The sequence below is a fragment of the Sminthopsis crassicaudata genome, chromosome 3 (assembly GCF_048593235.1).
Source record: "Sminthopsis crassicaudata isolate SCR6 chromosome 3, ASM4859323v1, whole genome shotgun sequence".
Taxonomy (NCBI): Eukaryota; Metazoa; Chordata; class Mammalia; order Dasyuromorphia; family Dasyuridae; genus Sminthopsis; species Sminthopsis crassicaudata.
Genome location: NC_133619.1, coordinates 516,106,490 through 516,118,506, shown reverse-complemented (window position 1 = coordinate 516,118,506; position 12,017 = coordinate 516,106,490). Strand labels below are relative to the sequence as shown.

The 12,017-nt window shown below is 38.5% G+C and overlaps 2 protein-coding genes across 3 annotated transcripts in view; both read right to left on the bottom strand.

Annotated features, from left to right (window-relative positions):
- Positions 1 to 12,017, bottom strand: part of CAPN5 (calpain 5) — a 151,837-nt gene that overhangs the window by 28,827 nt on the left and 110,993 nt on the right. The gene's annotated exons all lie outside the window — the stretch shown is intronic.
- OMP (olfactory marker protein) lies at positions 5,579 to 10,164 on the bottom strand. The gene has a single exon (XM_074304135.1). It carries the CDS (start codon positions 10,028 to 10,030, stop codon positions 9,539 to 9,541), a length of 492 nt encoding a protein of 163 aa, XP_074160236.1. The 5' UTR covers positions 10,031 to 10,164; the 3' UTR covers positions 5,579 to 9,538.

The window sequence follows — 12,017 nt, the reverse complement described above, 5'->3', positions numbered from 1 at the left end:
GTAGTACCTATCTCCTAGGGTTTTGTAAAGTACTTAGAATAGTGTCTGACACAGAGTAAGTACTATATAAAAGCACACTTCCCTCCCTCACCACACACACATATTATAACCACACAAAGCAAAAGAATACCAAATACAAAACTACCAAAGAGAAATGTGAAATTACAAGAAATAAGTGTGGCCAAAAAGATGCAAGAAGATCCATTCACCTCATTCCTTTGTTGGGATGGAGTCTACAAATATGGATTTCTATTTTTATTTTTACACTTTTTCAATGTATTAATGAATTTTGCTGATTTTTTTTTTGTTATATGAGATATGAATGATACTGGGAGAAATATTGGTGATGTCAGTAAGCAAATAAAAACCAATTAATTTGAGAAAATTACTATGATTGCACATGTATAAGTTATATCAGATTGTTTATTGTCTTGGGAAAGGTAAGGGAGGGAAGGAAGAAGAAAAATTTGGAACTCACAATCTTATTTTAAAATGAACATTGATTACTTAAAAAAAGAAAATATTAGTTATCCCCCCAAAAAGTAACTTTAATTGTAGAGAGTTGAGGAAGGACACGTGAGCTGAATCCTGCTTCAACTCATTACTAGTTATATAAATGATGGAGAATGCCTTCATCTCCTCAGACCTCAGTCTTTCCCTCTGTAGAATGGGTATGAAAGGCAGTATAATGTGTGGTAGATAGAGAAATGTCTCCTTAGACATTTTAGAGATGAAGCCATTCAGTTCCTGGGAAGGCAAATGACTTAAAAGTCACACAGGTAGTGTAGTAGCAGAATTGGGGGATAAACCCAAGTCCTTTATCTATGGCTTTAAGACTGTGCCATGGGCCCATCACTAGGCAGGAGTAGAGCAATGCTTTGGATGCAGGCTCTGACTCCAAATCCTGGGCTTTTCCCAATTGCAAGACAGCCTCAGAGTTACTGCCATTCTCTAGTTCTGAGACCTCCTTCAGGACCAGGTGAGGGTCATTAGTGGCTAACAAGGTTCTGCACAAAGCCTGGTGAGTAGCAAAGAAGCCGATTAATGAGTCCCCAGGGCATCGTGATGAGAGGGGTGAAGAGAGAGCCAGGGGAGTTTTGTTTGTCCCAATCCTCACTTGGGCTCATGATTCTACCAAGAATCACCAAATCAGTACAGAGCAGATCCTAAGGGAAGAGGACTGGAGCTAGGGGGAGGCAGGAGAGAAGAGAATCCTGGCCAAGTTCTCCTCACCAGCTTATTGTTTCCCAGGGAGCTAAATGGAACAGTGGGTCCAGATTCAGAAGACCTGAGTTCAAATATGACCTCAGACATTTTCTAGGAAGTCATTTTACCTCTGTTTAATTCAGTTTCCTCAACTGTGAAATCAGGATAATAATAATACCTAACTTCCAGGGTTGTTGTGAGGATCAAAGAAAATAATATTTGTAAAGGCCTTAGCACAGTATCTGGAACACTGTAGTAATCGTTGTTCAGCCATTTCAGTCGTGTCCAATTCTGTCTCCATTTGAAGTATTCTCGTCAAGGATAACTGGCATGGTTTGTCATTTCCTTCTCTAGCTCATTTGACATATGAGGAAACTGAGGCCACCAAGGTTAGGTGATTTGTCCAGGGTAAATGTCTGAGGCTGGATTTAAATTTTTCCTGACTCCAGTCTGACACTTTATCCTCTGTGCCAACTAGCTGCCTGGCATGTAATAGACTATATAAATCTTAGTTATTTCATTATTAATTACTATTAGACTTCTCAAAGGTACATGGAGGTATCTTCAGGCTCCTTTGAGCTTCATAAACCTTCCCTTTAATCAAGATATAACTAGGAATATGCACTTGGAAGGAAAGGCAATCACAAGAGGTAGTAATTGGTAGGTGACTATGATGTGGAATGTTGCAGACACTATCAGACTTGTGAACTACAGGTTTTTGTTTAAACATTTTTTCCTCTTTGTGATAGGGTAAAACTCAAAGGAGAGTGTCATATTTGAAAATGACTGGGATATAAAAACAAAAAAACAAAAAACAGATCCCAAAAAGGCATCGATATTTTTTTTTTTTTAGTAGCACTGATTGGTGAATATCTATCTGTTTTTGTACTTGTATGTGTCTATGTATGATTACATGCATGTCTGTTTATTCATTCCTGTATATTTAAGGGTTTGTGGTTATAAACTTTGTCCTTAACATACTGGGCTTTTAGAAAAGAACTTTTTTCTTTATCTTACTAAAATCTGGCTTAACCAATCATTTCCCAAATACCATACCAGGGGATATATACTCCCAACCTTCTAATTCTTTATATGATGTATTCCCTTGAGGACAAGAACTGTCTTGCTTGCTTATATTCATGTTCCCAGTATTTCAAAAATGTTTAATGAGTGTTTTTTCTTTTTTCTTTCTGTCTTTTCTTTCCTTCTCTCTCTGTCTCTGTGTGTCTCTATCTCTGTCTCTGTCTCTCTGTCTGTCCCCTTCCTATCTATCTACCTATCTGGCAAGAGACCAGCCTGAAAGGATAATTATGACTGACCAGATCAAATAAGATGCTTTCAGAAATTCCTTCTACCTCTGACAGCCTGACATAGGCTAGAATTCTAAGATTCTGTGCATCTGTGGGTCCCTAACTTCTCGTGGGAAAAGCACGAGACTTGTCATCAGTGGACTTGGGGTTTAGTTATGGTTCTCTTACTTACTAGCTATATGACTTTGGGCAAGTAAATTCCTCTCTCTGAGCCTCAGTTTCCTCATCTATAAGATGTAAGTGATTACACAACCTTCCTTTCTGGGAGCTGTTGAGAAAGCAATTTGTTTAAAATGCTATAAAATGTCATTAAGAATATTATTCACTATAATGTGGGAGTCTAAGAGTTTATGATCCTAAAATTCTAAGATTCTAGCAGTAGGATAGTTTGAGTATAAGATTCTCAGGTTCTCTCCAGCATCTTATGTCCTTAGTGGCATGTGTTTGGGAAATCCAGCTTTTTCTATTCAGCTCTTGGTGAAATGGATATGCCCTGAAAATCTTGACTGTTCTTTAATTCTGGGCAAGAGGGAGTGAGAAGGACCCAGAAGCACAACTAAGGCTGATGCAATCGATAGGAAGAAGCTTTGGGGATTTCTGTTTACTCTGACCTCAGAACCCAGACATGGCCGGATTCCAGAGCCTTCCCAGGCAAATAACAAGAGAGTTTTCAGTTTGGGGTGCCCATCTTTGAACCCTGTTACCATGTTGGAGGGTGGGAGCAAGAAAAGGAAATATGAGTCATCTCTCTTTGAGGAAGCCATACAATACAGGAGACAGATCATTGGAGCATAGTAGCTGGATTCAAATTCCCACCTCTGGTGTTTACTACCTGTGAGAGTTTAAGAAAATCACTTAACTGTCTGTCTAGGCCTCAGTTTCTACATCTGAAAAATAAGGGGATTAAACTAGACAGTCCCCTCCCCCCCTGCCACCAGCCAGGATCCTTTCATTTCTACAGTCTATAATTCCATGGGAAGAGGGTTCTGGACTTTGCACAGCAAAGCCAGGTTCTAATACTGTTTCCATGTACTTGCCATGAGACCTTGAGTCAATCACTTGCCTTAAGTGACTCAATTTCATCTGCCATAAAATTAAAAGGAAGGACTAAATGACTACTAGAATCCCTTCTATATGTTTCATTTTGAAAACTCAAAACTCATTTCCTTAAGAAATCATAATATTTAGAGCTAGAAGCAATGTTGGAATGAATTAGAACCAGTTCCAGAGAGCCAACTATTACATTTTCAGTATAAACATTTACACCTCAGGAAACTGACAAAAGCTACAAATCAAAGGCTGATTTATTGTTTTGTTGATTGCTTAGATTTAAGAAAGTGTTGGAAAAAATGTGAATAATACAGATTAAACTTGAGTGTGTCATGTGTGAATCCCCTCCAAGAGTCAATTATTAAACATTTATCAGCATACCCCTGGTCTGGCTAGAAGGGACCTTAAATTCATTTACTCTTCATTTGTAAAATGAAGTCAAGATTTATTCTACACATCCCATAGGAATATTTGGAAAGCATAGTGTAAACCCTACCTTGCCCTATAACTATGGAGTGAATAAAATAATTTAATTTGGAGTCAGAGAGTCTGGGTCCAAATCTTAACGTCACCAACTTACTACTAATTTACCACTATCTGTGAGATCTGGAGCAAATCACTTTGTCTCTGGCTTCAATTTTCTCAGCTGTAAAATGAGGGGTAATTGTGGAAAATGTTTAGAAATTAGTCATAGGGTTAGTAATTCAATCAGGCTCAGATATAACATCTGGCCTACACACAGATGGGAAAAGGGATACAAACACTTGGAAGGAAGCTATAAGTATCTCCAAAGATAAAGGTCACTTCTTCACAATTCTGCTTTCTGTTTCAATTTCCATTAACATTGTGTTGAACAGGTCTTCAGGGATCTTTTACCTGCTGTGTAGGCTCTTTTTACAGTACACAATAATATAACATGCATTTTATTTTTACAAAGCATTTGGGATTAAGTGACTTACCCAGGGTGACACAGCTGGTAAATGTTTAAAATGTTGAGTGTCTGAGGCCAGATTTGAACTCCAGTTCTCTTGACTTCAGAGCTAGTGCTTTATCTACTATGCCATCTAGTTGCCCTATAACATGCATTTTATAAGGATTGGGGTGGGAGGTTTATAGTGTCCACAAGTAAATAAATTAGATTTCACAGTGTATAGTGTTAGAGTCAAGTAGAACTGAATTTAAATCTTGCCTCAGACAGTTGCCTCAGTTTCCCCCAGTATACCTCAAATACCCTCAATATCTACAAAATGGTAACAATAACAATTTCACTAAGTTGTTTTGTAAGGATTAAATGAGATATGTGAAACTCTTTGCAAATCTTAAATAGTGACATAAATGGTAACTATTATTGTTAATAGTATATATTGATTATGCTTTGTGGACTCACAGAATATATCCAAGAGCCACTGATTCCAACCCATACACGAACAGGAAATCCCTCTTCAACCTTACATAGTATCATTCAGACCACAGAAATAGCAAATTCCCCAAAGCCCAAATCTGAATAATCTTGTTAGGAAGAAGAGCTTGAAGAAATCATCAACTGGAAGAGATGGGATAGGATTCCCCTGGGAAATAGTTCAGAGCTTTCCAGAGTCTCAACACCTCTCCTCCAAAGCCCATGCTTTCTATACCAATATTCTCTTCTGGTATATCCAGAATACTTATATGATATGGGTGAGAATTGTGGATCCCCATAATCTCAGAAAGATCTCAGAATCCCTGATCGTCTTTAAAACTTAACTGAAATGTCATTTACACTGAGCCTCCCTGATCCTTCCCTCAATTACATTTGACAATGACATTTGTCTATGACTTGTTTTATATGTTTATGTTTCCCTAATAAAATATAAGCTCCTTAAAATCCAGGACTACATAATTTTTATCTTTTTATCCTCAGGACAATGCCTGGCACATAAATGCAGATTGATCCATTGATTGCAACTGCAGAATGGAGCAAGAAAATGGCCCTGAAGTAAATACCAGACAGGAAGAAAATGCACACCTTAGAGTACAAGAGAATATAGATTTTTATTGAACACATATACTGAATACAAGTTTGGAGGGACTTCAAACTGAGAGAGATTAGATAGGCAGAAATATAAAGATGAAGTAGCTGTCACCCACAGTGACACCCCACACCAACATCTATACCTTGCTAATCTTAGTGGAGGTTCCAAAACCAAAAGAGTCTTACTTAGATTAGATACACGAAGTTTACAATAATGATAACAATTCATATTTTCGGGTGATTTCTATTTTTAAAAGGCATTACTTATCCCATTGTACAACTCCTCTTGAAGAAAGGTAATTCATTATACAGATGCCAAAAGCGAGGTTCAAGGGCTGAGTGACTTGCCCATTTAGAGAGAACTAATTAGCCTTAGGGCAATTTACTAGAGGGATTGGGAGATGGGGGTTATGGTCCCAATTGTGCCACTAACGTTGTAAGAGTTGGAGCAAATCACTTTCTAAGTAGGGCTCCCATCTGTTTTTCCTCATTTATATTGAGTAGGGGAAAAAAAAATCATTGCCTTTCCCTATCTTACAGGTTTGGAGTGAGGATCAAAAGATAAATAAAGTATTGATTATAAATTCCTGCTGCATGGCAAGCACTGTGATAATAAGACACAATTTGGAAAATAATAGCAGTCTTAACAATGATAGACCTAATGGTTGACATTACTTAGGTCAAAGTAAACCACAGCATAGAAAAACTCTTATTTGTGAATGAACCCTGGAAGTCACAATTGGACCTGGTTTTTTGCTTCTATTGTTGCTGTTTTTATTTTTTAAAATATATCTAAGAAATTAAAATACATTCCCTCTAAGGAAAGGAAGATTTTTATAGTTAGCTTTGAGTTCTAGGTAACAATAATAGTTTACTTTCCATGATGACTCGGAAAAGGAAACATGAAATCAAATGTACCCTAGGTAGATAGAGGTATATAAGTTTTAGTATATTTGCTGCCTAATGACATGGTGTAGTAAAAAAAAAAAAAAAAAAAAAAAAAAAAAAAAAAAAAAAGAGCATTAGACTGGAAGTCAGGGAATGTGGGATTCTAATTGTAGCTCTACCATGCATTTGCTGTGTGACTTAGAGAAAATAAATCTACCTCTCTAAAGCCCAGTTTCCTAATCCTGCAAAATGAAGAGGGTGAACTAGGAGAACCATTTGATTCTAACTTTTGTCTACTAAACTGTAAGCTCCTTAGGGTCAGTAAACATGTCAATTTTTCATTTTTGTCTGCCCAGAGCTAAGGCCAAGATTTACAAAGAAAATACTAAATATTTGGTTCTGTTAAACTGTGATCAGTACTAGCCCACAGACATACAATAAAATAATGGAATCATAAAGTGATGTTAAATTAGAAAAATTCACAGAGACATCTACTCTAACACCCTCATTTTTCAAAAGTGGAAATCAAAATCATGAAAGGGAAAATGACTCTTCCCAAAGTCACACAGTGAGCTTATGGCAAAACTGATGCTATCATTTCAATATCCCCATTCCCTCAGTTCAGGACATTTTCCACACTAAACCATTTGCTGCCTCATATAGATACCTGCAGTTGTGAAACACATATCCTATTAACCAGACAACATTCTAATCCCAGGACAGAAGCTGAACCGATTTGGGAATGTAATGGAATATTACAGCAAATCTGAGAAATTTGGAGAAATATAGAAAAAGTTTTTGCCACAAAGGCAAAGTAAAATAATCAGAACCAAGAAAATAATATTTGTAATGAAGAGATAATGAAAAGAAATTTAAACTCCGAGTAAACAAAAAACCAAAATCCAGATAACAGATAATTAACTATGGCTCTCCCATCCCAGCAAAGACGAAGGGACATAACTAGCAGGAAACATTGAATACATGATCAAATACAGATACAATCATTGTATCAGGTCTTTGTTGCAAGGAAGGGTTCAATCTGAGGGGAAAGGGGAAGCAGGTAGGAAATGAGTATGAGGTAAAGACAAAAGACATCAATAAAACTTTTTTTTTAAAGAAAAAGCCAAATGGATATGCGTGGTGAGCACCCCAGAACGGTCAGTCCAAAGAAGCCATCCTCAAGGACTAGAATCCTGGAAAAAGTCATTTCTACAAAAAATGTTACTTATAGGAAAAGTCCCAAGAATCCACATTGTCTTCTGCTGGAATTCTGCAGCCTTAGCATTAAGCCACAATATCTAGTGTTGCCTCTCTTGCCCCCAAACAACTGGACCCTTCAGTCCTCCCTATTCCCATCTTTGAGTTTTCTTGAGGATGGAAATCTTCTTCAAACACCTTGTCCTCTCCTCCATCTGCTGGAAATGATGAGCAAGTCTTTTTATGTGAACTTTGCAGAATCAGAAATCTACTGAGAATCATCATATTTTGCATCTGGGAAGTAAATTCCTAAAGTTGTCAAGAGAAGTACCTTGTCTCTTAAAAGATCACTCGAGCTATGTATACATTTTTGCTATGCAAAATATATATATATATATGGAGATTCAATATTCTGTAGTATATATAGAGCTATATCTATATGAATATATATGTGCATTTCTTTTTTTAAAAAGAACCTAACGGAACTAGATTGCTGCTTTTCCTTGTAATTCTCTACTCTCGGGTTCACCTCCCACATTAAATGCTCCATGCCTTCTTCCCCTAAGCTACTGTATTTAGCCTGAAAGAGCAAGGTTCTCTCTAAGGGGAATTTTTAGATGAAAGAGACATGTCTCAAGTGAGTATTTTCCTTTAATGCCTTGCTGTCGGGGACAGCCCATGTCAGCTCATATACTGTGAGGCTAGGACCCTTAGAACAGCCCAAAGAGAGGAATTAAGATCCCTTAACAATGCGAAAAGTTGGATATTCCCTAAAAGAAATCTGTCTTCAGATTCACTTTTAGTTTTATGTAAAAACTCTAGATAAAAAATAGAGATTTAAAGGTCTCTTTCTTTGGAATAGCTCTCTCTTACCCTAGATGAAGAGGGAATGGCAAGTCTTTAGCCATCACAATATGCTCAGCATAAGCTGATCTCTCTCATTGTCTCCCCCCAAACCTACCTTTCCAAAGCTCTTGCTGGCCCAACATTTAACTGCATGCATCCCAGCAAACAGTCTGTGTACAATACTATACCCTAGGCTAGCAGAAGGTTGTCCCCACCTTGCATAGTCAAAAATGTCAGTTATGGTTTCTGTTCCAGAATAGAAAAGAAGTCGGAAAGAAAAGTGAATTGTTTCTCCAAAGCTGCTCGACACACCCACAAGCTCAGACCAGGTATAGCAACTGCTGTCATTGCTCCCCTCCCCCGAAACAGGGTATTCAGTAGCCAGCAATATCACTGGGAGGGAAATAGTGGAGAAAAAGGGTAGACACCCAATAACAGAAGGCAGGGTTGAGATACACTGATGCTGCATGAAAAGGGACATGTAGGGGAAGGGAAAGGATGATAGTGGGGAGGGTGATGGAGACAAACACTAGGCAAAAGAAGTGATGGTGTATGTGAGGATAAATAATCTTTTCCCCAAAATTCATCAAAGTGGTACTGAAGGAAAGAGGCCTGATCAGATCAAAAGGGCTGGAGGATTGCTAGATGGGGGAACACTCATATCTAAAATTTCAGGGAGTTGGGTAAGAAAAGGAATGAATGGGAAGAGAAATCAATGCAACAGCTGGAAATGGAATAGTTTTCCTGATAATAGAATAAAATAAATAAAATGGAAAGAAAAATGCATTTTTAAAATTTAGGAGGTACAAAAGTGAGAGGTACAAAGCAAACATTAGGAAAGAAGAATGAAAGTCTAGGGGAGGGAAAGGGGAGATGTGTGGAGTGTTTAGATTTTTTTAAGAGGGAAAAAGGGAAGAGGAGAGAAAAAGCAAGTCCCAGAAGAAAATAATGGAGGGGTAAATAGAGGAAAGACACCCTGATCCTTGATAAGGATGGGGACAAGGGTTGAAGTGGGCAACCAGGTTCAATATCAAAGCTGATTAAAAATCACTGAAGACTTAAGGTTGGCAGGTTCGAGGCCCTCGCCAAAGGTGATTAGGAAGTACATCACTTTTCGGATCTTGGCCAGCTCGGACAGCCTCTCCCCAAACTCCTGGGCATCTGCCTCGTTCCAATCCATAGCATCAGAGTCTTCCTTCCTCCAGAAGATGGCCGCTGGGTCCAGAAGCTGCCGGGTCATGAGGTTGGTGAGATCCGGTGTCCAATGCTGGGATGTGCCCGTGATGGTCACCTTGCCGGCCTTGTCCAGCATAATGTTCCAGCGCTCAAACTGTAGTTTCTGCTGCTGGATGAAATCCAGGCGGTACACATACTCTGCCGGTCGCAGCAGCTTCTCCCCATCCTGGCGCTTCTCGTTATTCTTCTTCAGAGTGTCCACTCGTATCCTCATCTGCTTGGTCAAGTCCTCATCAAGGACTAGTGGCATTTCCAGCTGTGGCTTGTCAGCTTCCTCAGTAGCCATGGCCCCTGCTCAGCTCCTCACACAAGACCTGCTACCTTGATGAGTGCCCTGGAGTTACTGATGCTGTGGAAAGGAAGCATCCAGCCTACACTTCTGCTCCCTCCCTCACCTGTTTTCATCTAACCTACTTGTTCCCGCCCCTTTCCCCAGCTCTAGCTCCTCCTTCCAACTTTCCCTACCAGTACAAGTCAGGGACTCCCAGGGACTGATGCAGAGCCTCCCCAGAGGCCAAAGAAAAGCTTTCTTGGTTCTTATTTGCAGGATGAGCAGGCAGGGTAACCCACAGGGAAGAAGATGCTGATGTCAGTTGCCAGGCAACTGTTCTGACAACCAACATAGAGACAATCAAGATATGGGGCTTGTTTATGTTTAAAACAGGGCAATGTAAACTAGCAAAGTCCTGAACTTGCAGTCTGAAGACCTGAGTTTTAATCCTATTCATGACATTTACCAAGAAGGCAGTCCTGGGCAAATCACATAATCTATCTGACTCTATTTATAAAATAGGAACAATAATAATACTTGATCTAAATGTTGAAAAAACTATCTCCCTCACAAGGTCCTTGGGAGGATCAAGTAAGATTGTATATTTAAAATCATTTGTATAAAAGATATTGTTATCATCATCATAATTATTAAGACAAGTGTCCTAAGGCCCTTCACAACAGCTGGGAAATGGGATGGGGGGGAGAATATTCTAGTGGGGGAAACGTCATATGAAATGTTTTCATAGACTCACAAATTGTGAAATTTAAATTCAACTTCTAATTTTAGGGCCAGTGACTTAGGGTCATAGATTTGGAGTTGCAAGGGACCACAGAGATCACCTAGCCTGGAGATTCTAAGTATTTGGGACATCATAGATCCTTCTAGTAGTCTGATGAAATCTACAGATTCCTTTTAGAATCATAATTTTTTATGATAATAGTTTTTTTCCCAAACACATGCAAATACTCTTTGATCCAACAGTATTTTTACTGGACTTAAATTCCAAAATGATCTTAAAGGAGGGAAAGGGATCCACATGTGCAAAAATGTTTGTGGCAGCCCTTTTTGTAGTGGCAAGGAACTGGAAACTGAGTGAATCCCATCGATTAGAGAATGGTTAAATTAGTTATGGCATATGAATGTCATGGAATATTATTGTTCTATAAGAAATGATCAGCAGGATGACTTGAGAGGTCTGGACAGACCTACACGAACTGATGCTGAGTGAAATGAGTAGAACCAGAAGATCATTGTACACAGCAACATCAGAATTGTACAATGATCTGGGGCAGCTAGATGGTGCAGTGGATAGAGCACCAGCCCTGAAGTCAGGATGACCTGAGTTCAAATCTGGTCTCAGACACTTAACACTTCCTAGCTGTGTGACCCTGGGCAAGTTACTTTAACACCAATTGCTTCAGCAAAAAAAAAAAATAAATAAACAAATAAATAAATAAATAAATAAATTTTATATATATACATACATACACACACACACACACACACACACACACACACACACATCAATTTGATGGGTGCAGCTCTTTCCAATAATGAGATCATTCAGGCCAGTTCCAATGGGTTTTTTTGATGAAGACAGCTGTCTGTACCCAGAAAGAGGACAGTAGGAACTGAGTGTGGTTCCCAACATAGCATTTTAACTCTGTTTGTTGTTGTTTGCTTGAATTTTATTTTCTTTCTCATTTTTTTAATTTTTGATTTGATTTTTCTCATACAACAAGATCAATGTATAAATATGCATGCATATATTGTACTTAATGTGCATTTTACCATGTTTAACATATATTGGATTGCTTGCTATCTAGGGGAGGGAGGGGGGAATTGGAACATGGGATTTTGCAAGGATTAATTTTGAAAAATTATCCATGTATGTCTTTTGAAAATTAAAAAGCTTTAATAAAAATACATGCAAAGATAGTTTTCAACATCCATCCTTGTAAAACTTTGTGTCCCAAATTTTTCTCCTTCCCTCCCCACC